At 44.1% G+C, this 27,956-nt stretch overlaps 1 protein-coding gene across 3 annotated transcripts in view; it reads right to left on the minus strand.

Moving 5' to 3' along the window:
* The window catches only part of LOC147596818 (kinesin-like protein KIF2A), a 99,130-nt gene that overhangs the window by 53,841 nt on the left and 17,333 nt on the right, over positions 1-27,956 (minus strand). For 2 of the 3 annotated variants that reach the window (XM_086769530.1, XM_086769528.1), the window contains exons 2-6: positions 11,073-11,167; positions 4,562-4,681; positions 4,047-4,101; positions 1,330-1,452; positions 679-779 (exon numbers count right to left, since the gene is read on the minus strand). In XM_086769530.1, the coding sequence (XP_086625656.1) occupies positions 679-779; positions 1,330-1,452; positions 4,047-4,101; positions 4,562-4,681; positions 11,073-11,167 (494 nt within the window). The remainder of the gene's footprint in view (positions 1-678; positions 780-1,329; positions 1,453-4,046; positions 4,102-4,561; positions 4,682-11,072; positions 11,168-27,956) is intronic. The other variant, XM_086769531.1, reaches the window with a different exon arrangement.

Consider the following 27,956-nt stretch of genomic DNA (forward strand, 5'->3'; position numbering starts at 1 on the left):
CTCTTTAGAGAGACTAACACATACACATAGGCCTGCCAACAAGATTATGCTACTAATTTTGCTAAAGCTTTTACACTACTGTGACAGAAAGTCATTTAATATTAAGAGATTTTCTCAAAGGATTAACAACTTTATTTCTTTCACACAAATTTCTAACAACTTGCTGGCAAGCTGTTTGCATGATAAAAAGATAAATTATAAATGTATAGACAGGTATACAGGAAAAAATAAAAAAACACTGTTCAAACTTGAGCCTCAAATAGATCTCCTATGAAACATCAAAGATCATAAAGAACAACTTATCATAATACTGTAATGCCTCCTGTAGAATAACAGCCCTATCTAAAAGCCAAAGATTTTACTATTTTCAGCAATATATTTTCCCTAAGAAATAGCTATCATCAGTACTTGACTTTTAAATAACACACAGAAAGATAAGCAATTGTAAGCAATTATTTCTATAGGAAGAAAAAGAGGGGGAAAACTGTCTAAAGAAATAGTTATCAAAGCAATGCAACCATGCACCAAAATATTTATCAAAATTGTATACAGGATGAAAATATTTAATTTCAAGATGATTATAGTTCATAAAAATTCTTGAAGACTGAAAAAAGCACAAAAATTTTGCAAATATCTCCTCTTCCTGACATGTTTTCGAACTGAGCTAAAAATACTAACCTGAGCTCTTTTTTCTCTAAGTTCCTGCTGCTGTAACCTTCTTTTTTCACGTTTCTCTTGCAATTTTTCAACCTCTTTTACACAATTAGATTTTTTACGTGCTTAAAGAAAATGATATAATTTTAAAATATTTTAGTGTTGCATTAATTTAGTATTTACTCTATAACATTTCAATTCTAGTAATTTATGAATAATTAGAATGTATTTATTTATATCAATTATATTTTCAAGTAAATCACTATTAGTACAGAATAATTATGGCAATTTAATTTCTAAAATTCATAGAATAAATGAATTAGAAAAATCATGGGAATGGGACAACAATTACCCAACCAAAAATATAAGGACAATGACCCTCAAAAAATATTTGGACATGTGATGATATTAGGATACATGTGATCTCTTGGTTTGAATTAAAAGAAAGCCTAGGTAAATTAAAAAAAAAAAACACCATTGTTAAAAAAAGATAAAGGAAAAACAAATCCCAAATACTAGAACAACTATGACAAAAGTGAACATTTGTTTAGCCACAGCACTCTGAAAAAGCTTCTTGAGCTTTTGTCATTTGTTATTTATGGACAATAATATAATCCAAGAGAATGTACATGTAATGCCCAGAATGAATGAATCCTTGATACATGGTTTACATGCAAGGGGGTCCAAATTCCTTTTTTGCATCTTGAACTGGAGATATATCTGAAACACTACCATTCTGTTGTGAGGAGGAAGACTGTTCAGGAAGCTGAGTAGGCCGTGTGCGTGCAGAACCAACCACTGCAAAAGAAAAGCACAAAGCTCATCTAGATATGGAAGAGTAACGCTTCTATCCGATTCTGAGACACTTTATTATGACAAGATAAAACGAAGCCCTTTTCAAGACACAACAATTTATTGGGGGCGAGGGGGAGCCATAAATGTAGAAAGTCTATTAAAAGACATTTGGTATGCAGCTTTTTTTATCCCAGTATTATACACCAATACAACACAATTATTAAGTATCGATGCTGCATGTGCATATTTTTAAATACTCCACTACAGAATTAGTAGAACCTATTATGTGCATAGAATGAAGTTTGTACTTGGAGATATGCAGTTTTGAAGTTTAAAGTGTTGAAGTTTTATTTATATTGTAATTATACCCAAAAACCCAGTAAGAAAAAAGGACCCACTGTTTCACATTCTCTAGATGTTACTAAATGGTCCCACTCCATTGAATCTACATTCTGTGAATGAGTAGAGGGATACAAATGAAAGGCAACAAAGTGCAGCTCAATCTAGGAGTGGAAGAAACAAACCTTTTTGACACTATACTAAAAGGGATACGGATATGATCAATATGTCTACAAAAAATTATTGATTCGATATGTGATAAGGATGTCAATTTCTAAAGATGCAGAATGATGTCTGTTCCCAGTGAATGCAGTGGGAGTGACATTAATGCAAGCCTCTTTGGTAGAGATGAATGTTTTAAGTTGTTTTTCAAAGAGTTGCTTCAAGCAGCTCTGCTTCAGCTGGCCAGTTTCCTGTACACATTCCTAACGAGGTCTGCCAGAAGAGTATGAAAGTGAAGGTAATAAATTTAGTAGCCTAGAAATGACATTCCAAATGAAGGCCAGCACACTGTGCAACCTGGAAACAACTATGGAAATAAATATCAAATGGGATAGACACAACAAATCCCCAGATCATTCTAAATATGATAGGAGATATAGTTTATAGCATGAATTAACACACTAAAAAAGACAGTGTCCTGAGAAAAGTTTAATTACAAGGCCAACAAAGAAGAAATACTTAGGCTGAGTGTGAATAGTAAGATGCACAGGACCTATTAAAATAGAAGCTACAGGGTTATTCCATACCAAACAGATAATTTACTACAAATGACAACATGTATGTGAGGAAAGCCCATAAAAAAGGATCTCTCAAATTTAAACCTATCCTGGTTTTGGCAGGGATGGAGTTAATTTTCCTCTCAGTAGCTGGTATGTTTTGGATTTCAGATGTGAAGAATGTTGATAAACACCCTGATGATAGGAGTTGTTGTGAATGAGACCAAGGACACTGTCCACCTTTCCAAGTCTCACTAATGTGCAGATGCAGGAAGCTGGGAGGGAGACAGACAGAATAATTGACCCAAACTGGCCAAAGAGAGTATTCCATGCCATAAACGTCATGCTCAGTATATAAGTGGGGGTTGCCCATGGGAGGGGCATCCATTTTTTCCATTTTGTCTCTCTCTTCCTTGCTGGCATCGTTCCCTCTACCTTGCTAGCTCCCTTTCACTCCTTTGCTTGCTGCTCGGTTTCGTTTCTGTGATCGCTGCTTGGGACAGGCTGTATTGGTCATTTGGACATCAGGTGGTGAGAAAACACATATTGTTCACTTTGTATATTTTTAATATCCTTATATTCTGTTATTATTGTAGTTTTCCTTTGCTATTCTAGTAAACTGTCTTCATCTCGACCCCTGAGTTTTCCTTTCTTCCCAATTTCTCTCCCCTATCCCGCTGGGGACGGGGAGAGTGAGCGAGAAACTGTGTGGTGACTTGGGCTGAACCACAACAAAACCATATTAGTTTGAAAAAAATTATCCCGTCCTCATGAGATTTCTGATTTAACACCCCCATAGGGAAATGGCAGAAGGGAGAAAGTGATCCACATTGTCCACCAGAAGAGTTTGAACTCTTGCAAAGATATGCAAGTCCACTTGTTTTTCAAGTTTAAACAAATGGAATGGAATCTAGTCTGAATTAATGACAGTAGATTAATGTTTGGAAGAAGAATCATCACCATCATCAGTACAAGTTATCTTTAATGCAGGAAAGAAAATGAAAACAATGAGTAATAACTATTCTTTCTAATGTTATTAGATGCGTTACATCTGCATTAATCCAATACACACTTTTCACCTATCCTCCTGAGATATTTCATAATTTTTGTAGATTTTTCATTATTAACCGTAGAGTGAGAAATAACCCCTAGGGTTTAAGTACTCTTTGTGAAAGCATAAGAATTTTAAGTGCACTACTTTATGTATATTGAAACACTTGATTAAGCTGAAGCAAATTGAGGATACTTTAACTTGGAGAAGTCCACACATGTTAACTTCAAATTTTTTGCACCTTCAGTTCATTCAGCTTAACTTTCCTAATGCTATACTGCTTAAACTTGCATATAAATACTATTCATACAGTATGCATTCCTAAATATACATAGGAGTAATTCTAGGAATGATGTACCATTTCTTTTACGTCACATGCATATATACCAAATTAGAAATGCAGAACTATTAAGGAATATTAGATGAGCAGGAAATTAAAATGTTCCCACATTTTTTACTTCCTTGAAATTGAAATAGACAACATTTACCTCTGTTATCTCTGGCAGAAGTGGCATTCTTAATAGGGACCACGGTTTGTCGACTCTATAAAGAAAGAAACTTTCTATAAAGAAAGAAATCTCTGTTATTTAATCACCTTATTATTGAAAACGTAAGCTGCAGCCCCACCTCTGCTTCTTTCCACTGAATAAAAATAACACGGCGTCAGCAATACAGAGAGGTAATTGCTGCCAAATCCTTCCCTGAAGAGCCTAGGGTGAAGACTGCTCGAACTATACATACTGTTTCAAAACAACCTCCAAAGCCTTTTCTCTATTTTTCCTTGAGATATATTTAGTTAAATAAATATTAGTTCCCAACTCCCTCTCTGTCAAATCTGTTCTTAGAAAATTTTTAGAAAACCCTATTCACCATAAGAAAAAGAAAGGAACGCAGTTATCAAGTAGCTCCACAAAAAAAAAGTTAGATTTAAAAATTCAAGCATAATCACATATATAGAAGTACTGTACGTTTAATATGAACATTTTGTATATGTATTACCAACCTTCATGATTTTGTTTACTTTGGCTGCTGGAGTAGGTGGTGGTGGTGTCTCTAGACTAGGTTCAATATCTTCATCAGGTGCAAGATCTGGGTTAAGTGAAAATATGCTCTCCAAGTCAATCTGTGTAAAAGAATATAAAACGCATTTATGACTCTTAGAACAATATTCACTGTCTCAATTTTTTCTGTTATGTTTGAGAATAAACAGTAAATATATTTAGTGTTTTTACTCCACAATTTGTTAATTCTATAAACTGAATGATCTTATTTTATGTTCACTAAAACCAGTGTAAGCTTTGGTCTTCATATGAGTTGAAAACATACTCTTCAGAAAAGGGATTAATTAAAAATGACCAATAGATATTCACAATTTTGTCAAGTCATTAAATTAAAACAGATGTAGCTAGTATTACTGTGATAATTTGACAATTACCGCAGAATATGAAAGACATTCTGTAACATTTTTTGAAAGAGATCTCAATTATTTGAAATTTCCCAGACAGTGCAAAAGAAACAAATGAATTAAAATCATCCAAAAAATAAAAGAACAGTTGAAACCATGTTAAATTTATCATGCTTTTTTTTTTCCCCTTGTGTTTTCAGTAGCCCATTATACCTTTCAATTTTTCCAGAGGCTGGTGCATGATAGGGGATGTGGTATACCCACTCGATGCCATGCTCTTTGGCCCAGGTGTCTATGAGATTGTTTCGGAAGTGGGTACCATTGTCTGATTCAATTCTGTCTGGAGTGCCATGTCGCCATAAGACTTGTTTCTCAAGGCCCAGGATGGTGTTTCGGGCAGTGGCATGGGGTACAGGATATGTTTCCAGCCATCCAGTGGTTGCTTCCACCATTGTAAGTACATAGCGCTTGCCTTGGCGAGTTTGTGGGAGTGTAATGTAATCAATTTGCCAGGCCTCTCCATATTTATACTTCAGCCATCATCCTCCATACCACAGAGGCTTTAACCGCTTGGCTTGTTTGATTGCAGCACATATTTCACATTCAAGGATAACCTGTGCAATAGTGTCCATGGTTAAATCCACCCCTCGATCACGAGCCCATTTGTATGTTGCATCTCTCCCCTGATGGCCTGAGGTATCATGGGCCCACCGAGCTAAAAATAGTTCACCCTTATGCTGCCAGTCCAGATCCACCTGAGCCACTTCAATTTTAGCAGCTTGATCCACTTGCTGGTTGTTTTGATGTTCTTCAGTGGCCCGACTCTTGGGTACGTGGGCATCTACATGACATACTTTTACAACCAGATGCTCTAACCGGGCAGCAATATCTTGCCACAGAGTGGCAGCCCAGATGGGCTTGCCTCTGCGCTGCCAGTTGCTCTGCTTCCATTGCTTTAACCACCCCCACAGAGCGTTTGCCACCATCCATGAGTCAGTGTAGAGATAGAGCACAGGCCATTTTTCCCGTTCAGCAATGTTTAAAGCCAGCTGGATGGCCTTCACCTCCGCAAACTGACTCGATTCACCTTGGCCTTCAGCAGCTTCTGCCACTCGTCGTGTAGGACTCCACACAGCAGCTTTCCACTTCCAATGTTTTCCTACAATACGACAGGACCCATCAGTAAATAGGGCATACCGCTTCTCATTTTCTGGGAGGTTGTTATATGGTGGGGCCTCTTCAGCACGCGTCACCTCTTCCTCTGGTGGCTTTCCAAAATCTTTGCCTTCTGGCCAGTCTGTAATTACTTCTAATATGCCTGGGCGATTGGGGTTTCCTATTCGGGCCCGCTGTGTAAGTAGTGCAACCCACTTGCTCCATGTAGCATCCGTTGCATGATGCGCAGAGGGGACCCTTCCTTTGAACATCCAGCCCAGCACTGGCAGTCGGGGTGCCAGGAGGAGCTGTGCTTCAGTACCAATCACTTCTGAAGCAGCTCGAACTCCTTCGTATGCCGACAGGATTTCTTTTTCGGTTGGAGTATAGCAGGCCTCAGGTCCTTTATATCCCCGGCTCCAAAACCCAAGGGGTCGACCACGAGTTTCCCCTGGTGCTTTCTGCCAGAGACTCCAGGTAGGGCCATTCTCCCCAGCTGCGGAGTAGAGCACATTTCTTACCTCTTGCCCTGTCCGGACTGGCCCAAGAGCCACCGCGTGAACAATTTCTTGTTTAATTTGTTCAAAAGCCTGCTGTTGCTCAGGGCCCCATTTAAAATCATTCTTCTTTCGGGTGACTTTATACAGAGGGCTTACAATCATACTATAATTTGGGATATGCATCCTCCAGAAACCCACAACGCCCAGGAAAGCTCGCGTTTCCTTTTTGTCAGTCGGTGCAGCCATAGCTGTTATTGTGTTGACTATATCTATTGGAATCTGACAACGCCCATCTTGCCATTTTATCCCCCAAAACTGTCTCTCTCTTGCAGGTCCTTTCACCTTACATCGTTTTATGGCAAGCCCAGCTTTCAGGAGGATTTTAATTATTTTCTCCCCTTTTTGAAAAGCTTCTGCTGCTGTGTTGCCCCATACAATGATGTCATCAATGTACTGCAGGTGCTCTGGAGCGCCACCCTTTTCCAGTGCAGTCTGGCTCAGCCCATGGCAGATGGTGGGGCTGTGTTTCCGCCCCTGGGGCAGTCGATTCCAAGTGTACTGGACGCCCCTCCAAGTAAAAGCAAACTGCGGCCTGCATTCTGGTGCCAATGGGATTGAAAAGAACACGTTGGCAATATCAATGGTGGCATAGCACTTGGCTGCCTTGGATTCCAGTTCATACTGAAGTTCTAACATGTCTGGCACAGCAGCACTGAGTGGTGGTGTTACCTCATTCAGGCCACGATAGTCCACTGTTAACCTCCACTCTCCACTTGATTTTCTCACTGGCCATATGGGACTGTTAAAAGGTGAGTGGGACTTGCTGATCACTCCCTGGCTCTCCAGCCGATGAATCAGCTTATGGATGGGGATCAGGGAGTCTCGGTTGGTGCAATACTGCCGCCGGTGCACAGTTGTGGTAGCAATTGGCACCTGTTGTTCTTCAACCTTCAGCAACCCCACAACAGAAGGATCCTCTGACAGACCAGGCAAGGTGGACAACTGTATAATTTCCTCCATCTCCAAAGCACCTACACCAAAAGCCCACCAATACCCTTTTGGGTCCTTGAAATATCCCCTTCTGAGGTAATCTATACCAAGAATGCATGGAGCATCTGGGCCAGTCACTATGGGGTGCTTTTGCCACTCATTCCCAGTCAAACTCACTTCAGCCTCCAATACAGACAGCTGTTGGGATCCTCCTGTCACTCCAGAAATACAAATGGGTTCTGCCCCTTTATAGCTTGATGGCATCAAGGTACATTGTGCACCAGTATCCACTAGAGCTTTGTACTCTTGTGGGTCTGACATGCCAGGCCATCGGATCCACACAGTCCAATAAACTCTGTTATCCCTCTCCTCCACCTGGCTGGAGGCAGGGCCTCTCTAATCCTGGCCCCAGTATTCATTATTCATTTCTTTTAAATATGCATGAGAGGTCCCTTCAAGAGGGTCAGAACTAAAGCTATTCCTTCTACGCTCCCTATTGGAGACTGGTGCAACAATTTTCCGGGGAGAACTTCTATTTGCAATGGTTTTTCCACGCAACTCACGTACCCGTGCCTCTAGGGCAGAGGTAGGCTTCCCATCCCACTCCCTCATGTCCTCTCCCTGGTCACGCAAGGTAAACCACAGGGTACCTCGCCACGTAAACCATCTCTCTTGAGCAGGGAAACGTTTACTCCTAATAGCTGAAATATTGGCCCGTACCGGTGGGGAATGGGACATATCTGCTTTGAATTGCTGGAACTCCTGGGATAGTTTCTCCACAGCCGAGACACAGGCCCTTAGGGAGGAAGACAGGCTTTCCTCGTACTGCCAGAGTCGGCCAGCCAGTTCATCCACTGTTTCTTCCTCTCCATCTTTCCAGGTCATAACTGCCAATGAGTTGGCATATGATGACAGTGCACTTCGAACAAACTTCCGCCACATTTGTCGTGTGCACCTGACTTCATCTGGATCCTTAGGTAACTGATCATTGTCCAGGTCATCATAAATAATCTCCAGCACAGCTAATTCCCTCAGGTACTGGATACCCTTCTCCATGGTAGCCCACTTGCCTGGGTGACACATTATATCCTCCTTGAAAGGATACCTCTCCTTCACACCTGACAGGAGTCGCCTCCAGAGGCTGAGGGCTTGTGTCCCTTTTCCAACTGCTTTGTCAATGCTTGCTTCTCTAGAAATGGATCCCAGTTGCCTAGCTTCTCTGCCTTCTAATTCCAAGCTATTGGCCCCATTATCCCAGCACCGCAGCAGCCAGCTGATAATGTGCTCCCCAGGATGACGGCTAAAATCTTTTCGCATGTCTGGCAGCTCGCTCAGGGATAGAAATCTGGTGCTCACTGTCTCCTTTAGGAGTTCTTCCTCTGAGAAAGAGCCTGCCTGCAGAGTTCTTCCTGGGCATGTAGCAAATAAACCTTCCTCTTCTTCCTCCTGCTCCGTCCTAAAAGGGGCTTCTTCATCCCTCACTAAACGAGCTGACTTCCGCTTCCAAGTCTTCTTGGATACAGGGGCAACTGAAACTAGCACAGGTTCACCCTCTGATTCAGCTGCAATGCCTGTTGCTGGGGTTTGAGTCCCTACATTGCAGGTCAGTTTGTTCTCCCTCACACCATGCCACGTATTAGTATCTTGCCTTAAGGTAAATCTCGGGAGGAGATTCCCAAAAAGTGGGTTTGCAGCTCTAGACAAGACTTGGCACACATTCAAAATACATAACAACAACATCATAGTGGCTTGAATATCCCCCAGATCTTTAAAGTTCTCAAAAAGTGGCTTAACTACCCTGGAAGTGAAAGAATTCAGGAAGCTGTCCACATAGGAATACCAATTTATCTCTAAGGCCATTGATGTCACCATGTCATAGATGTACATGGCATAGTATAACAGAAGGATAATTCTCATCATTTTCCCTGAGGTGATAAACACCACCACTGGGAACACATAGTACATATAGGAGCATAGACAATACAACAACATAACCAACCACTGCAACACCATGACCAATAATTGACAACCAATACAACAAGCACGTATAAACAAATTTGTTTCAAGCAAAAAAAAGAAAAAAAAAGTCAGATCTGTTATTATCTCAACCCTTCGAGCCCCACGTTGGGCGCCAAAATAACTGTCGTAGTTCAGCCCCAATGGGGACCAGACTACGCAGTCTCTCTCTCACTCCCCCCCCCACTCTCTGAGAGAATAGGAGGAGATTTGACAAACAAAAGAAAACCAGGAAAAAAAAAAACAAACACGCGGGTTGAGATTGAACAAAAAGTAAATTTAACAGTAATGACAGAAGAAAACAATAGAGTGATGGAACACCAATACAGTATAATAGCTCACAACAGATCTCCACATCCAGTCTCTTCCAACTAGAAGAGCCTCCCTTCAGCACCCTCCTCACTTATATACTGAGCATGATGTCAGATGGGATGGAAGAGCCCTTTGGCTAATTTGGGTAAATTAACCCCAGCTGTTAGCTAATTAGTTAACTATCCCAGCCATAGGGGCTACCAGCTTCAGTTCTCCACCCAGCTCAGGTAAATATTAACTCTATCCTGGCCAGAACCAGGACACCTTGTAAGTGTTCTTCATTCAAAATACTGCAAAATGTAAGGGGGAAAGGGGCAGGATCTTTAAAATAGCTGGCTTTAGGTCTATTGAAAGTTGGTTTCCTAAAAATCTTAAATAACTTTGATCTCTATAGACTGTCATTTCCTCTGGCTGGACCCTTCAAAGACCTCATTACTGTACAGATTCTGTGTGTCCAGAGGGATGAGCTCAGCTGATGAGATCATCAGGACAATCTCATAACTTTTTTTTCCTTTGTCCTGTGTTTTCACAAAACTAGTGAAGTGTAATTATTTCTGAGCTGCTTCTCCAAATCTCAGCTGAAACTGGCTAACATGGTCCAAAATATACGGGAAGAGGGGATAGCAAAGCATAACTGGGAAACACAGACACAGTTTCTTAAGGAAAGCAAGGCTAGAAAATTATTGCTTAAAAAAAATAAACAAACAAGCAAACTAGCAGTTCAATCCCTCAATAATACAAACACAAAAATATTTCTAATCTAGTTCTCCCACTAGTCTCCTGTCTGAACTGTAAGTCATTCTCCCTCTCAAAAAATTTGATTTTTCTACTTGTAAAAAGGGGAAACAAGGTGTCCTGGTTTTGGCCATTACAAGGTCAGCCTTTGTAATCTGGTTCAAAACCGAAGATGAAAAGCACTATTTAAAAGCTATAACACAGAGCTCAGGAAGTCAAATTTAATACATCAGAAACCAGCATTTGCCCAATAACTCCCATTTAAAACAGTTTGTAACCAAAGAATCATTAAGTAAATTAAGATTTATAATTTCTCTTTGTTTCCAGTGCAATTTCCAATATAATATTCATGTAGATTACACATTTTTTAAACAGAAAAGTTCTAAAATAATTAGGTTTACCTCTTTGCCTTTAGTATCTCCATTTTCAATCCATTCAACAGTTACGCTTTCATTATCTTCATTTAGGGATGTTACCATAGCTTGGTGAATTCGGCCTAGAAAGGAAACATAAATGATTAGTTAACAGATGGAAACATTTTCCAGAAGTTATTTTAATCCCTGCACTGACTGATAGAGGCAGGAAGAAGAGAGTTTAAAAAAAAAAGTGATTAATAGAAGATGATTCCTGGCCACATACTATAAACTGGCTCAGATTTGATCCACTAGTGGAGGCTCTAACGGGACAGTCGGTGTACAAGTGAAAAACTCAATGAACAGAAAACTGAGGGGTAGAGGGGTAGGTAAACAAAATACCACAGGAAAGCCACACCACTTAGACTCTCTTTTCTAAGAGTCTCCCACAGGTGGGAATGTTTCCTGAGGTGAACTCCACAAAGACTTGTTTGTCTCCCTTCTAGGCCGATACAACATTAACTGTCCCGACACAGGAGGGAAGCCCTCTGAAATTGTATTCTGATATCAATTTCTTATGGGCATTCAATCAGTTGGTAATAGTCGTAGTTCAGCCCTCATCGAGACCAGACTACGCAGTCTCTCTCTCTCACTCCCCCCACCCTCCGAGAGAATAGGGGGAGATGATATAAGGAAAAACGGCTCGAGGCTTGAGATAAGGACAGGGAAAAAATCCTTAAAGTTACCATTACGGGCAAAACAGACTCGACTTGGGGAAAAATACTCATTTATTTCTAAAACTAGCAGGAGAATGAGACAGGGAACAAGATAACCTCCCCCCACCCCTCCCTCTTCCCGGGCTTAACATTATCTCTACTACCTTCCCCCCACGACCGGCACAGGGGGGAAGAGGGAATGGGGGTCGCGGTCAGTTCATCACACGTTGTTTTACGCCGCTGCTTCATGGTCGGGGGAAGAACTCCTCACATTCCTCCCCTGCTCCAGCATGGGGTCCCTCCCACCGGCCACAGTCCTTTGTGAAACTGCTCCGGCGTGGGTCATCTCTTCCACGGGGTGCAGTCCCTCCAGAACAGCTGCCCCAGTGGGCCCTCCACAGGCCACAGCCTCCTTCAGGCATCCACCTGCTGAGGCGTGGGGTCCTCCACGGGCTGCAGGTGGATCTCTGCCCCTCCATGGACCTCCATGGGCTGCAGGGGGACAACCTGCTCCACCATGGTCTTCACCACAGGCTGCAGGGGAATCTTGGCCAGGAGCCACATTACTCCTCCCCCTCCTTCTTCACTGACCTTGGCGTCTGCAGCCATTCCTCACAACAGGCTGGCAGACGCCTCTCAGGATCCTTTTTACATCTTATTCACTTCTCATCTCCTCTCCACTTCTTGCAGCCAGGCCGGGCCGAGTTGGGCCCAGTCTGCTGCCCGGTGGGAGGCCAGAGGGTGAGGCCTGCAAGGCCCACAAGGCTCACACCTCCCCCTCTCTGCCCCTCTCATCTGCTTCACATCTTCTTCTCCTCTTTTTTTTCTGTTTTCCCCTTCTTAAATACGTTATCACAGAAGCGTTATCACGGGACATTCTGCTACCAATTGGCTCGGCCTTGGCCAGCAGCAGGTCTGCCCTAGGCCCGGCCGAGTCCACTGAACAAAGGGGAGCGACTTCTAGCAGTTTCCTACAGAAGCTACCACCTTAGGCCCCCCCTCACTAAACAAAACCACAACACCCAGTTAGAGGAACACTTTGATTTTTACTTCCCTTCAAGTTAGGTCCAGTTTCTTTTGGAGGTGGGGAGGTAATACTCTTTTAAGCACATCTCAAAGTAAATTATTTCACATTAGTTGGCTCTTCCTAAAACACCTTCCCTTTATTTGGTTTCAGAAGCTTCAATTGCCAGTGAAATTAATGGCAGTCAGCCCACTGGCTTCATAAAATATTGTTAAGAGTATCTCACTGCCATAGCATTTGGAAACTACAGCTACATACTGCTTCTGTAGGTGTCACTGTCAGAGAGAGAGAGGAGACTTGTTTCTAAAGCAGCTCAATTCATAACAAAGTATGACATCACAATGGTCAACAGATGCACTGATATTTAAATATTTATCAGTAAGTTATTTCAGCTGTACCATGCCAGTGAACCTATAATTTTTAAGAGCAGAGAAATTCTCCACATATAACTTAGCCACAGAAAAAGATATTTGGAAGGAAGCACCTGTCCAATGATATCTAATACATAGTACCTAGGTCCCCTAGAAACCAAATACATTTCACCTTTATGTTATTAAGTGGTCTGCCTCTGCTATTCACCCCAGAAAGTTACACTAGCACCTCACTGTCAACATATACAAACTTTTTTCCAGATTACGTGTTCATAGTCATTTAGTACTCTGTGCTTTCTTTTACGGCTTATATAAAGACACCTATACAACAATGGTGAGCCTATCTGTACCTGTTTCAGTCTGAGTATCTCCTTTTCCAACACTGGCAACCAGGACGAGGTACAATATGGGCACCAGACTGCTTTCCACAGGAACACTCACTGCTAAATTATAGTAATTCTAAAATTGCACTCACTTTTCACCTTGCCACTTCACCCTGGTAGTCCACACTTATTTTGTGATTAACTACAACATCAAGAATTTTCTACTATCATTTACAGTTTATGATCTCCCAATTTAAAGCAAAAGCACATTTACTTTGTGTCATGTTTTACCCTAGTTGTTTCATTATGCGCTCTTGCGGCCCAGAAGGCCAACCGCATCCTGGGCTGCATCAAGAGGAGCGTGGCCAGCAGGTCAAGGGAGGTGATTCTCCCCCTCTACTCTGCCCTGGTGAGACCCTACCTGGAGTACTGTGTCCAGTTCTGGAGCCCCCAACATAAGAAGGACATGGACCAGTTGGAGAAGGTCCAGAGGAGGGCCACGAAGATGATAAAAGGGCTGGAGCACCTCTCTTATGAGGACAGGCTGAGAGAGTTGGGGCTGTTCAGCCTGGAGAAGAGGAGGCTCCGGGGAGACCTTCTAGCAGTCTTCCAGTACCTCAAGGGGGCCTACAAGAAAGATGGGGAGAGGCTGTTCAGTAGGGCCTGTTGCAATAGGACGAGAGGTAATGGTTTTAAAATAGAGGGGGGTAGATTTAGATTAGAAATTAGGAAAAAAATTTTTACGATGTGAGTTATAGAACACTGGAACAGGTTGCCCAGAGAGGTGGTGGATGCCCCATCCCTGGAAACGTTCAAGGCCAGGCTGGATGAGGCTCTGAGCAACCTGATCTAGTCAGGGATGTCCCTGCTCCTTGCAGGGGGGTTGGACTAGATGACCTTTGAAGGTCCCTTCCAACCCTAACCATTCTATGATTCTATGATTCTATGATTCCATATTTCCTAATCTTCCCACATGATATAAATCTCCACAGAGATGATACTTCCACTCTAGCACAGTAATGAAGTTTCCTGAGAACAATGTTACTTTCTGTGTTATGACTAGGAATTAATAACTATAATGAGTGGAAAAAACAGCCAGTCAGTCCCAAAACTGATCCCAGAAGGCACACTATTAGTTAGAAATTATTAGGTACACTATCATCATCTGTCTTAAATACATTACCATTCTTGTATTAAACTTCATCTGAATAAATTTAAAGCTCTATGAAACATTTTACTGAAATTCAGAGAAACTTATGACTGACCTTCATAATGGGTTGATACCGATTATGCTGCACAAAGCCTCTCCCATACTGGGAGGGCAAAGCTCAAATTTTGTTATCTTGCACTCAGCTCCAGGATTCAGCACTGCATTTACCTGCTCCACCTCTAGGACGCTAGTTTGTAACACAGAGACTAGAAGCACTTCAGCATCTGTTCTCCACTGTTTGCTTCTACTTTTAGTTGAGGCACTTAAGCTTCTAGAGTGCTTCAATTAGATTTGTAATTTCCACTCCCACCCCCCCATGCCCTGCCCTTCGTTTAACTGCAAAATCAAGCAGGATGAGCTAAAATCACTTCCAAAACTGATGTTAATGTGATGGCTGATTGCTCCATGACCTAAAATTCTTTTATTCAGTTATGCTGGTTTTGTCATTGGGGTATCACAACAGTCTTTTTTTTTATGAGGAGAGGAGGCAACTCCTACGAGGGAGGGAGTCATTTGCTGTCAAGTCAGACTGTGTCACAATCTTACCGAAACATGGCATAACCTATGATCAACCTTCTCATTCTCAAGCAGCAGGCAGTACTAGGCTGTAATAGAAAAATTCAAGTACTGGAGATCACCTCCATGCCTTTTTTTTTCCATACCACACCAGGGACAGAACCCCTAGGACAACTGGTATGCACTGGCTCATGTCCACAGCACCTTTCCTGGCACATTGTGAACAACTACAGCACTTGGTGCTCACAGTCTAGGTCCCTCAGCTATGTCTGTGTTAGCAAGTAGAATATTGCAACAAGAGCAGATTTGCAGAGCAAAGCAGGTGGTGCTGAGGATCCGACATTCACATTGCATGTTTTGGAGGGGACTGGGGGAGTCTAGTGCCACAGACTGAACACTCCTTGTTGGAGCGCATCACATAGGTTTCTGGAGTGCACCCTTCAGCTAAATTTCATCCAAAAGGAATTTAGTGTGCTCCGAGGCCACTTTCAAAGTGAACTAAAGCATAGCATGGGATGATCAGAAGATACATGCCCAAAGCCCATCACTGATCTGAACTGAAATGCTTGTACAGGTTCACCCCTGTGGACCCACAGGGCATGCCTAGAGAACTAAGACCTCTTAATTTTTTATGGTTATTCACTTTGACATATGCAAAAGTGAGAAAACTACATTGCAGCCTCCCACTATGATGCTTTTAGAGCATGAACAGGAGCATGTGCTGCATGTCCCAGGATATGCAAGAGAATTTGAAAGTGCAATGCCTACTAAAATGCAGGACTGTTTGAGCAGTGATAGTAAAAAAAATGCAGTTCAGGTCTCTTCTCATCAACCAGTCAAGGAAGTTTAGGTTTCCTACAAAAGGTAGATCATCTGGTTCACTCCAGATGGGAGCCTGGAAATGAACTAGCACGTGTGTGATGAGAATGATCATGGTACCAGGGAGCTACACAAAAATAGGGTGCAAGATAAATTCACAGTCAGAACAGTCCAAACCATGAAATACTTGAATTCTTTCTACAAGGATATTACATGCAAGTACGTCCTAATGATGGAGAGGAATGGGAAAGTGAAGCACTGTTTTCTTTTATGATGTAGTAGTCATAGTTTAGCCTCACTCGAAACAAAGCTACACAGTCTCTCGCTGACTCCCCCCATCCTTGAGGTTTGAGATAAGGACAGGGAGAGATCATTAAAGTTAACCTTACAGGCAAAACAGACTCAACTTGGGGAAAACTATATCTTTCTTATTATTAAAAAAAAAACAAAGCAGGAGAATGAGACAGGGAACAAGATAACTTCCCCCCACCCCTCCCTCTTCCTGGGCTTAACTTTATGTTCAATTACCTCCTTCCCCAATCTGAATGGAACAAGGACAAATAGGGAATGGGGGTTATGGTCAGTTCATCACATGTCACTTTACCCCACTCGTTCCTCCTCGGGGGAAGAACTCCTCACATTCCTCCCCTGCTCCAGCGTGGGGTTAATTTTCCTCTCAGTAGCCGGTGTGTTTTGGATTTAATCATAGAATCACAGAATCATAGAATGGTTAGAGTTGGAAGGTGTTGTAGTTTTGTTTAGTGAGGGGGGACCTAAGGTGGTAGCTTCTGTAGGAAACTGCTAGAAGTCGCTCCCCTTTGTTGAGTGGACTTGGCCGGGCCTAGGGCGGACCCGCTGCTGGCCAAGGCCAAGCGAATTGGTAGCAGAATGTTCCGTGATAATGCTTCTGCGATAACGTATTTAAGAAGGGGAAAACAGAAAAAAAAAAGAAAGAAGAGAAGATGTGAAGAAGCTGAGAAGGGAGAAATCCTTAAAGTTACCGTCACGGGCAAAACAGACTCGACTTGGGGAAAACTATTCATTTATTATTACAAACAGCAGGATAATGAGACAGAGAACAAGATAACCTCCATCCACCCCTCCCTCTTCCCAAGCTTAACATTATCTCTACTACCTTCCCCCCACGAGCGGCACAGGGGGGAAAAGGGAATGGGGGTTGCAGTCAGTTCATCATACGTTGTTTCACGCCGCTGCTTCATGGTTGGGGGAAGAACTCCTCACATTCCTCCCCTGCTCCATCGTGGGGTCCCTCCCACGGGCCACAGTCCTCCGTGGAACTGCTCCGGCGTGGGTCATCTCTTCCACGGGTGCAGTCCCTCTAGAACAGCTGTCCCAGTGGGCCCTCCACGGGCCACAGCCTCCTTCAGGCATCCACCTCCCCTGGTGCGGGGTCCTTCACGGGCTCCAAGTGGATCTCTGCTCCTCCATGGACCTCCATGGGCTGCAGGGGGACAACCTGCTCCACCATGGTCGTCACCACAGGCTGCAGGGGAATCTTGGCCAGGAGCCGCATTACTCCTCCCCCTCCTTCTTCACTGACCTTGGCGTCTGCAGCCGTTCCTCACAACAGGCTGGTAGATGTCTCTCAGGATCTTTTTTTACATCTTATTCACTTCTCATCTCCTTTCCACTTCTTGCAGCCAGGCTGGACCGAGTCGGGCCCAGTCGGCTGCCTGGCGAGAGGCCAGAGGATGAGGCCTGCAAGGCCCATGAGGCCTGCGCCTCCCCCTCTGCGCCTCTGCCCCCGCTCAGCTTCTTCACATCTTCTCTTCTCTTTTTTTTTTTCTGTTTTCCCTTTCTTAAATACATTATCACAGAGGCGTTATCACGGGACATTCTGCTACCAATCAGCTCGGCCTTGGCCAGCAGCGGGTCCGCCCTAGGCCTGGCCGCGTCCACTGAACAAAGGGGAGCGACTTCTAGCAGTTTCCTACAGAAGCTACCACCTTAGGCCCCCCCCTACTAAACAAAACCATGACAGCATAGTGAAAGATGATGATGAACCAGGGACATCTCAAGAACAGGGAGAGGCAGAAGCAGAGGTAGTCACACGATCCCTATCCCTGAGTGAGCTGTGAGATATGCAAAAAGATTTCAGCCATCATCAAGGTGAGCAACTTGTCACCTGGTTGCTCTGATGCTGGGACAGTGGGGCCAGTAGCCTGAAACTACAAGGTAGGGAAGCCAGGCAGCTGGGATCCCTGTCTAGAGAAGCAGCCATTGACAGGGCGATTGGAAGAGAGTCAGCAGCCTGCAGCCTCTGGAGGCGACTCCTGTCAGGTGTGAGGGACAGGTATTTCTTCAAGGTAGATATGATATGCCACCCAAGCAAGTGGACCACCATGGAGAGAGGTATCCAGTTTCTGAGGGAATTAGCTGTTTGGGAGCTGATTTAATGTAATTTGGATAATGCACTGACATCCATAGATCCAGATGAAATTGAATGTACCCGACCCATGTGGCGGAAGTTTGTACAGAGTGCAACAGCATCGTATTCCAACTGATTGGCAGCAATGAGTTGGAAAGATGATGAAGCACCACCAGTACATGCAGTGGCTCACCAGCTCTGACAATATGAAGACAATCTCTCTTCCCCGATATGGGCCTGTGTCTCAGCTGTGGAAAGACTGACTGGAAAATCCGAAAGCCTGTTCAAAAAACTATTTGAAAAAGTATCCCAGGGGTTTCATGAACTTGAAGAGGATAGGTCTTACTCCCCACCTGCACAGACCAGTATCTCAGCTATTAAAAGAAGATCTCCTCCTCCTGCTCAAGGGAGACAGTACATGCAACGAGGTTACCTGTGGTTTACCTTGTGTGATCAAGAAGAGGACACGAGGAAGTGGGATGCAAAACCTACCTTGGCCCTAGAGGCACACATACGTGAGTTGCAAGGAAAAACAATCGCAAAGGGAGGTTCTCCCAGGCAATTTGCTGCTCCAGTCTCCAGTGGGCAGTTACCCAGACAGAAGAGAAGGGCCAATCTCGCCTCTGATCCTATGGAAGGGAATTCTAATTCATATTCACAGGAAGTGAGCAGCGAATACTATGAACAGGATTAGAGGGGCCCTGCCTCCAGCCAGGCGGAGGAGAGGGACAACCGAGTTTATTGGACTGTATGGATCAGATGGCCTGGCACATCAGACCCACAAGAGTATAAGGCTCTAGTGGACACTGGTGCACAGTGTACCCTTAATGTCATCAAGCTATAATGGGGCAGAACCCATTTGTATTTCTGGAGTGACAGGAGGATCCAAACAGCTGACTGTATTGGAGGCTGAAGTGAGTTTGACTGGGAATGAGTGGCAAAAGCACCACATAGTGACTGGCCCAGATGCTCCGTGCATCCTTGGTATAGATTACCTCAGGAGTGGGTATTTCAAAGACCCGAAAGGGCACCAGTGGGCTTTTGGTATAGCCACTGTGGAGACGAAGGAAAATAAACAGCTGGCCACCTTGCCCAAGCTCTCAAAGGACCCTTCCGTTGTGGGGATGCTAAAGGTTGAGGAACAACAGGTACCAATCGCTACCACCATGGTGCACTGGCGGCAATATCGCACCAACTGAGACTCCATAATCCCCATCCTCAAGCTGATTCGTCAACTGGAGAGCCAGGGAGTGATCAGCAAAACTCGCTCACCCTTCAGCAGTCCAATATGGCCAGTGCAAAAATCTAGTGGAGAAAGGAGACGAACAGTGGACTATCGTGGCCTGAATGAGGTAACACCACCACTCAGTGCTGCTGTGCCAGACATCTTAGAACTTCAGTATGAACTGGAGTCAAAGGCAGCCAAGTGGTATGCCACCACTGAGATCACCAATGCATTTTTCTCCAACCCTTTGGCAGCAGAATGCAGGCCACAGTTTGCTTTCACTTGGAGGGGGGTCCAGTACACCTGGAATCGACTGCCCCAGGGGTGGAAACACAGCCCCACCATTTGCCATGGACTGATCCAGACTGCACTGGAGAAGGGTGGAGCTCCGGAACACCTGCAATACATTGATGACATCATCGTATGGGGCAACACAGCAGCAGAAGTTTTTGAGAAAGGGGAGAAAATAATCCAAATCCTCCTGAAAGCCGGTTTTGCCATAAAACAAAGCAAAGTCAAGGGACCTGCACAAGAGATCCAGTTTTTAGGAGTAAAATGGCAAGATGGACATCGTCAAATTCCAATGGATGTGGTCAACAAAATAACAGCTATGGCTCCACCAACTAACAAAAAGGAAACACGAGCTTCCTTGGGTGTTGTGGTTTTCTGGAGAATGGATATCCCAAATTACAGTATAGTTGTAAGCCCTCTCTATGAAGTGACTCGAAAGAGAAATGATTCTAAATGGGGCCCTGAGAAACGAAAAGCCTTTGAACAAATTAAACAGGAGATTTTTCATGTGGTAGCCCTTGGGCCAGTCTGGACAGGAGAAGAGGTAAAAAATGTGCTCTACATCACAGCTGGGGAGAATGACCCTACCTGGAGACTCGAGGTTGACCCCTTGGGTTTTGGAGCCAGGGATACAGAGGATCTGAGGCCCGCTATACACCGACTGAAAAAGAAATACTGGCAGCATATAAGGGAGTGTGAGCTGCTTCAGAGGTGGTTGGTACAGAAGCACAGCTCCTCCTGACACCCCAACTGCCGGTGCTGGGCTGGATGTTCAAAGGTAATATACCCTCTACACATCATGCAACTGATGCTACGTGGAGTAAATGGATTACAATGCTCAAACAGCGGGCTTGAATAGGAAACCCCAATCACCCAGGGATCTTGGAAGTGATCACAGACTGGCCAAAAGGCAAAGATTTTGGAATGTGAGGTGATGCGTGCTGAAGAGGCTCCATCATATAATAATCTACCAGAAAATGAGAAGCAATATACCCTGTTCACTGATGGATCCTGTTGTATTGTAGGAAAACATCAGAAGTGGAAAGATGCTGTGTGGAGTCCTACATGACAAGTCGCAGAAGCCACTGAAGGCCAAGGTGAATCGAGTCAGTTTGCAGAGGTGAAAGCCATCCAGCTGGCTTTAAACATTGCTGAATGGGAAAAACGGCCTGTGCTCTATCTCTACACTGACTCATGGATGGTGGCAAATGCTCTGTAGGGGTGGTTAAAGCAATGGAAGCAGAGCAACTGGCAGCGCAGAGGCAAGCCCATCTGGGCTGCCACACTGTGGCAAGATATTGCTGCTCGGTTAGAGCATCTGGTTGTAAAAGTATGTCATGTAGATGCCCACGTACCCAAGAGTGGAGCCACGGAAGAACATCAGAACAACCAGCAGGTGGATCAGGCTGCTAAGATTAAAGTTTCCCAAGTGGACCTAGACAGACAACACAGGGGTGAACTATTTTTAGCTTGGTGGGCCCATGACACCTCGGGACATCAAGGAAGAGATGTGACATACAAATGGGCTTGTGATTGAGGGGTGGACTTGACCATGGACACTATTGCACAGGTTTTCCATGAATGTGAAACATGCGCTGCAATTAAGCAAGCCAGGCGGTTAAAGCCTCTTTGGTATGGAGGACGATGGCTGAAATAGAAATATGGAGAGGCCTGGCAAATTGATTACATCACACTCCCACAAACCCTTCAAGGCAAGCACCATGTGCTTACAATGGTGGAAGCAACCACCGGGTGGCTGGAGACATATCCTGTACCCTATGCCATGGTCCAGAACACTCTCCTGGGCCTTGAAAAGTAAGTTCTTTGGTGACATGGCACTCCAGAAAGAATTGAGTCAAACAAGGAGACTCAATCAGAACTTTTACCGACTGTAGGTGTTGATAAAGTTCCTGTGGTGCATGTAAGGAATATGTTGGGGAAAACAGTCTGGGTTATTCCTCCCCCGGGCAAAGGCAAACGCACCCGTGGGATTGCTTTTGCTCAAGGACCTGGATGGGTCACCCACCTTGGTGGGTGACGCGGGAGGATGGGGAAGTCTGATGTGTACCTCAAGGAGATCTGATTTTCGGTGAAAATAGACAATAACTTGAACTGTATATAATCATTTCTGTAGTTATTATATGTCCTATCAAAGGTATTGCAGCAAGAATCACCCTCATCAGTGAAGAATGAACTTAGATGAAACACTGACATGCAGCAGTGATGGAACCAGAACTGGCACCCAACAACTTCCTCGAGATCAACATCTTCAACTCATAGATCATGGATGTGATACACCAGCCACATCAGATGTACCAACTGCAAGCTCCAGATGCAGCATGTAACAACCCCATGCTGCGTCCCATCTCTCCTGACCTGAGAGACTGTTATGACAGATGGAGCCCAAAGTCATGGACTAAATGAACTCAACCAACATTTTGGAGGGATAGCCCATAGATTGAGGGAATGATATCTGTGTGTGTATATATAAGCATGATGTAAATGGTATGGAATAAGAGGTGGATAGCGTCCTGGTTTTGGCAGGGATGGAGTTAATTTTCCTCTTGGTAGCTGGTGTGTTTTGGATTTCATGTGTGATGAATGTTGATAAAACACCCTGATGATACAAGTTGTTGCTAAGGAGACCAAGGACACTGTCTGGCTTTCCAGGTCTCACTAACATGCAGATGCAGGAAGCTGGGAGGGAGACAGAATTGACCCAAACTGTCCAAAGAGAGTATTCCATGCCATAAACGTCATGCTCAGTATATAAGTGGGGGTTGGCCAGGGCAGGTGTCTGCCTTCCTGGCATCCATCCCCCTCTCTCTCTTGTTTGCTGGCATTGTTCCCTCTACCTTGCTGGCTCCCTTTTGCTCCTTTGCTTGCTACTCAGTGTCGTTTCCATGACTGCTGCTCAGGACAGGCTGTATCGGTCATTGGGACATCAGGTGGTGAGAAATCGTGCACTGTTCATTTTGTATATTTTAATATCCTTATATGTGGGAGATTCAACAGAGGCCTACATGGACCTAGTTGATACAGCAGTAAAATAAGGTCAGGAGAAGGACAAACACAAAGGCAAGAAACAAAACTGTACTCAAGGGCAGGAAACGAAACTGTAAGCAAGTAAGAATGAGGAAGTGGAAACTATGTCGAAACTGTAAGGAGGAACTGGATGAAAGCATCAATAACCAATCAGATGTAAGGACGATCATGTCCTAACAGCCAATCATAAACATGCATGCTCAGCGCATGAACAAGGGAACAAAGTTATAAGGAGAAGAAAAAGAACAATAAAGGTCTCCATTCCCCAACAGCCTTGGAGTCCGTGTCTCATTCCCTTCACTTATATTCTGTTATTATTGTAGTTTTCCTTTGCTATTTTACTAACTGTCTTTATCTCAACCCACAAGTTTTCCTTTCTTCCCAATTTCTCTCCCCCATCCCACTGGGGAGGGGGAACAAGAAACTGTGTGGTGACTCGGGCTAAACCACCACACAGACTTTGGCCTTTTCAGGGATCTGGTGGGTAAAGTACCATGGTATAAAACCCTGGAGGGAAGAGAGGCCCAGAGATGTTGGTTGATATTCAAGAAGCATCTCCTCCAAGCTCTGGAGTGATGCATCTCAACAAAGAATAAGTTGGGCAAAAACTCCCGAAGGCCTGCATGGATGAACAAGGAGCTCCTGGACCAACTGAAAAACAAAAAGGAAGCCTACATAGGGTGGAAGCAAGGACAGGAATCCAGGAAGGATGCAGTAGTTCAGCCCCGATCGGGACCAGACTATGTAGTCTCTCTCTCACTCCCCCCACCCTCCGAGAGAATAGGGGGAGATGATATAAGAAAATAATGGCTCAAGGTTTGAGATAAGGACAGGGAGAAATCCTTAAAGTTACCATCACGGGCAAAACAGACTCGACTTGGGGAAAACTATTCATTTATTTCTAAAACTAGCAGGAGAATGAGACAGGGAACAAGATAACCTCCATCCACCCCTCCCTCTTCCCAGGCTTAACATTATCTCTACTACCTTCCCCCACACCGAGCGGCACAGGGAGGGAAGAGGGAATGGGGGTCGCGGTCAGTTCATCACGTGTTGTTTTACAATGCTACTTCGTCGCCGGGGGAAGAACTCCTCACATTTCTCCTCTGCTCCAGCATGGGGTCCCTCCCACAGGCCACAGTCCTTCGTGAAACTGCTCTAGTGTGGGTCATCTCTTCCACGGAGTGCAGTCCCTCCAGAATGGCTGCCCCAGCACAGGCCCTCCATGGGCCACAGCCTCCTTCAGGCATTCGCCTGCTCCAGCGTGGGGTCCTCCACAGGATCTCTGCTCCTCCGTGGACCTCCATGGACTGCAGGGGGACAGCCTGCTTCACCATAGGCTGCAGGGGAATCTTGGCCAGGAGCCGCATTACTCCTCCCCCTCCTTCTGAACTGACCTTGGCATCTGCAGCCGTTCCTCTCACAAGAAAAATTCTTCACAACAGGCAGGCAGATGCCTCTCAGGATCTTTTTACATCTCATTCACTTCTCATCTCCTCTCCACTTCTTGCAGCCAGGCCGGGCCGAGTTGGGCCCAGTCAGCTGCCCAGCGGGAGGCCAGAGGGTGAGGCCTGCAAGGCCAACAAGGCTCGCGCCTCCCCCTCTCTGCCCCTGCTCAGCTGCTTCACATCTTCACTCTTTTTTTTTTCTGTTTTCCCCTTCTGAAATACGTTATCGCAGAGGCATTATCACGGAACATTCTGCTACCAATTCGCTTGGCCTTGGCCAGCAGCGGGTCCGCCCTAGGCCCGGCCGAGTCCACTGAACAAAGGGGAGCGACTTCTAGCAGTTTCCTACAGAAGCTACCACCTTAGGCCCCCCCTCACTAAACAAAACCAGAACAAAGGATTACAGAGAGAATGTCCAAGTAGCCAGGGATCAGGTTAGGAAGGCTAAAGCCATGACAGAATTAAATCTGGCAAGGGAAGTCAAGGACAATAAGAAAAGCTTCTCTAGGTCCGTTGGGGATAAAAAGAAGTCCAGGGAGAATGTAGGCCCTCTTCAAAAGGAAAAGGGTGACCTGGATACAATCGACAGGGAGAAGGCTGAGGTACTCAACAACTTTTTTGCCTCAGTTATGGCTCTAGCCATAACGCCCAAGCTGTGGAAGGCAAAAGCAGGGACTGGGAGAATGAAGAACTGCCCACAATACTGGAAGAGCAGGTTCGGGACCCGATGAGAGGCATCCACAGGTCCTGAGGGAACTGGCGGATGAAGTTGCCAAGCCACTGTCCATCATATTTGAGAAGTTGTGGCAGTCTGGTGAGGTTCCCGATGACTGGAAGAGGGGAAACACAACCCCCATTTTTAAAAAGGGTAACAAGGAACACTCGGGGAACTACAGGCTGGTCAGCCTCACCTCTATGCCTGGCAAGGTCATGGAGCAGATTCTCCTGGAAACTGTGCTAAGGCACATGGAGTGGAAGGAGGTGGTTGGTGACAGCCAACATGGCTTCACTAAGGATAGATCGTGCCTGACCAATTTGATGACCTTCTATGATGGGGTGACAGCATCGATGGACAAGGGATGAGCAACTGACATCATCTACCTGGACTTGTGCAAAGTATTTGATGCTGTCTTGCACAACATCCTTCTCTCTAAACTGGAGAGACATGGATTTGACAGACAGATCACTTGGTGGATAAGGAGTTGGCTGGATGGCCGCACTCAAAGACTTGTGGTCAACGGCTCAATGTCCAGGTGGAGACGGTGACGAGTGGCATTCCTCAGGGGTCGGTATTGGGACCGGCCCTGTTCAACATCTTTGTTGGTGACATGGTTGCAAAACTTACTGAGAGTGCACTCAATCCTCTCATCCAGATCATTGATAAAGATATGAAACAGAAATGGCCCCAGTACTGAGCCCTGGGGAACACCACTTATGACCAGTCGCCAAGTGGATTTAACTCCATTCACCACAAATCTTTGGGCCTGGCTCGTCCAAGCCATGAGCAGCCAGTTTCTCCAGGAGAATGCTGTGGGAAATAGTGTCAAAGGCTTTACTAAAGTCCAGGTAAACAACATCCACAGCCTTTCCCTCATCCACTAAGTGAGTCAACTAGCTCCTTCAGCAGCCTGAAGTCTGTTCTCCCCCATATCCAGGGATGAAGTTTCACTGATAGTTTTTCTTCTGTTGCCAACGATTTGAAAATCAACTACTTCATGGTCACTGTGACCAAGGCAGTCAACAATCACCACCAGAGTTCTTCTCTGTGGTTTGATGAAAGCTTATTGTAACTTAAAAATCATCAGATTGTATTTTATATTTACCTCTTTCAGCACCACCTGAATTCCTATTCTATTAAAATGTCAAGATGAAGTTGGAAGTTCAGTTCATAAATGCAGTATAGAAGAACAGGCAAACATACCCAAAATTGAATCAGAAATTTGGAGTATTCCAAAATCTAAGTGTACATATGTTTTCAAACTTAATTCATTTCCACTGCCCTCTTCCTAGAGCCAGAGATCTTCATCATCACATGATTATGCATGCCTGCATCTCTAGCAAACACTTTTATAGATTACTCAGAAATACACCTTAACTCCTTATGCAGTTCAGCCATAAGGGGAAAGTAATAAATTTTAGTGATCGCAAGATGTGCTACACTGTGCAACAAAAATTCTAGATGACTTTTCAAGGTCCCTTCCAACCCAAAGCATTCTATGATTCTATGAAATATAAGATCAGATTCAGTGTTGCTGAACAAGATCCCATTCAAAAAAAAAAAAATCAAACCAAAAAACTGATCAAGTGGCTTAATTACTAAATCTAACTGATAATTCACATTTTTAAAAATGTCACAAAATCTTGGTTAAAACACACAGTTTACAGAGTTATCTTCAAGAACATCTACTTACTTGTTTTAACTAAGCAATTCTAAAATTAACTCAGGTTCCTAGCAAGTTAAAAAAACAACTGAATTTAGACTGTAATAGTAGAGTTATCAAGTGTCTTCTAGATACGATTCAGTGCACTATAGATATTAAAAAAAAAACAAATTATAAGTCTGATAAATTCATTCCCTTTTCCAGGAAAGGTAATTCTAATGTAATTTTTCACACAGCTTTATTACCTTTTGTCTAATAGATGTAAAATTTAGTTTTACATATTTAGCAATGACCGAATTCAAAGAGAGCAAAATTAACTCCACAGAACACTCGTCAACAGAGAAATGGCAATGCCATCTTTGTAACACCCTCCTAGAGAACTACCTGCAGCTGCTTTGTTTCTCAGGAGCGATTACAAGGCACAGAGAAGAGTGGCACAAGACAAGAAGATCTAGCCCTGTATTCTGCTTCCAATGGTGGTTCCACCTGAGAAAAGCATTTAATGTTGCAGGGGTATTTTATCGTCTTCTAGTAAATCAATGGTTTATGGATGTTCTAAGCCACAACTTACCTGTTTATCATTATACTTTCTGGGAATATGGACAAAATGCATTTCCAGGGTATCAAACACAGTCAGTACTGACTCATAGCTAAACATTTACTACAGAATTCGAAGTGTCCCTTTACAGAAGTCAAAGTTATAGAAAAATCATGTCAACCACCTGTCTGTCTATCTATAGGGAACACTATAGTGAGCTATAGGCTATATAATTCTTCAAATTAAAATAAAAAAAATAGTACTCAAACAGCAGTATAACAAATGTGAATGTTTTAAGGAGAGGAATGAAAACAGAAAAAGAAGAAACACTATGTGTGCCTGTACATATATGTCCTGGTTCTGGCTAGGATAGAGTTAATATTTACCTGAGCTGGGTGGAGAACTGGAGCTAGTAGCCTCTATGACTGGGATAGTTAATTAATTAGCTAACAGCTGGGGTTAATTTACCCAAATTAGCCAAAGGGCTATTCCATCCCATCTGACATCATGCTCAGTATATCAGTGAGGAGGGTGCTGAGGAAAGCCTCCTGCTATTGGGGGAGAAATTGAGTGTTGGGATTTGTTGAGCGCTATTGTACTGTATTTGTATTCCATCACTGTTTTGTTTTCTTCTGT

The sequence above is a fragment of the Chlamydotis macqueenii genome, chromosome W, assembly GCF_036417535.1.
Source record: "Chlamydotis macqueenii isolate bChlMac1 chromosome W, bChlMac1.mat, whole genome shotgun sequence".
NCBI classification, from domain to species: Eukaryota; Metazoa; Chordata; class Aves; order Otidiformes; family Otididae; genus Chlamydotis; species Chlamydotis macqueenii.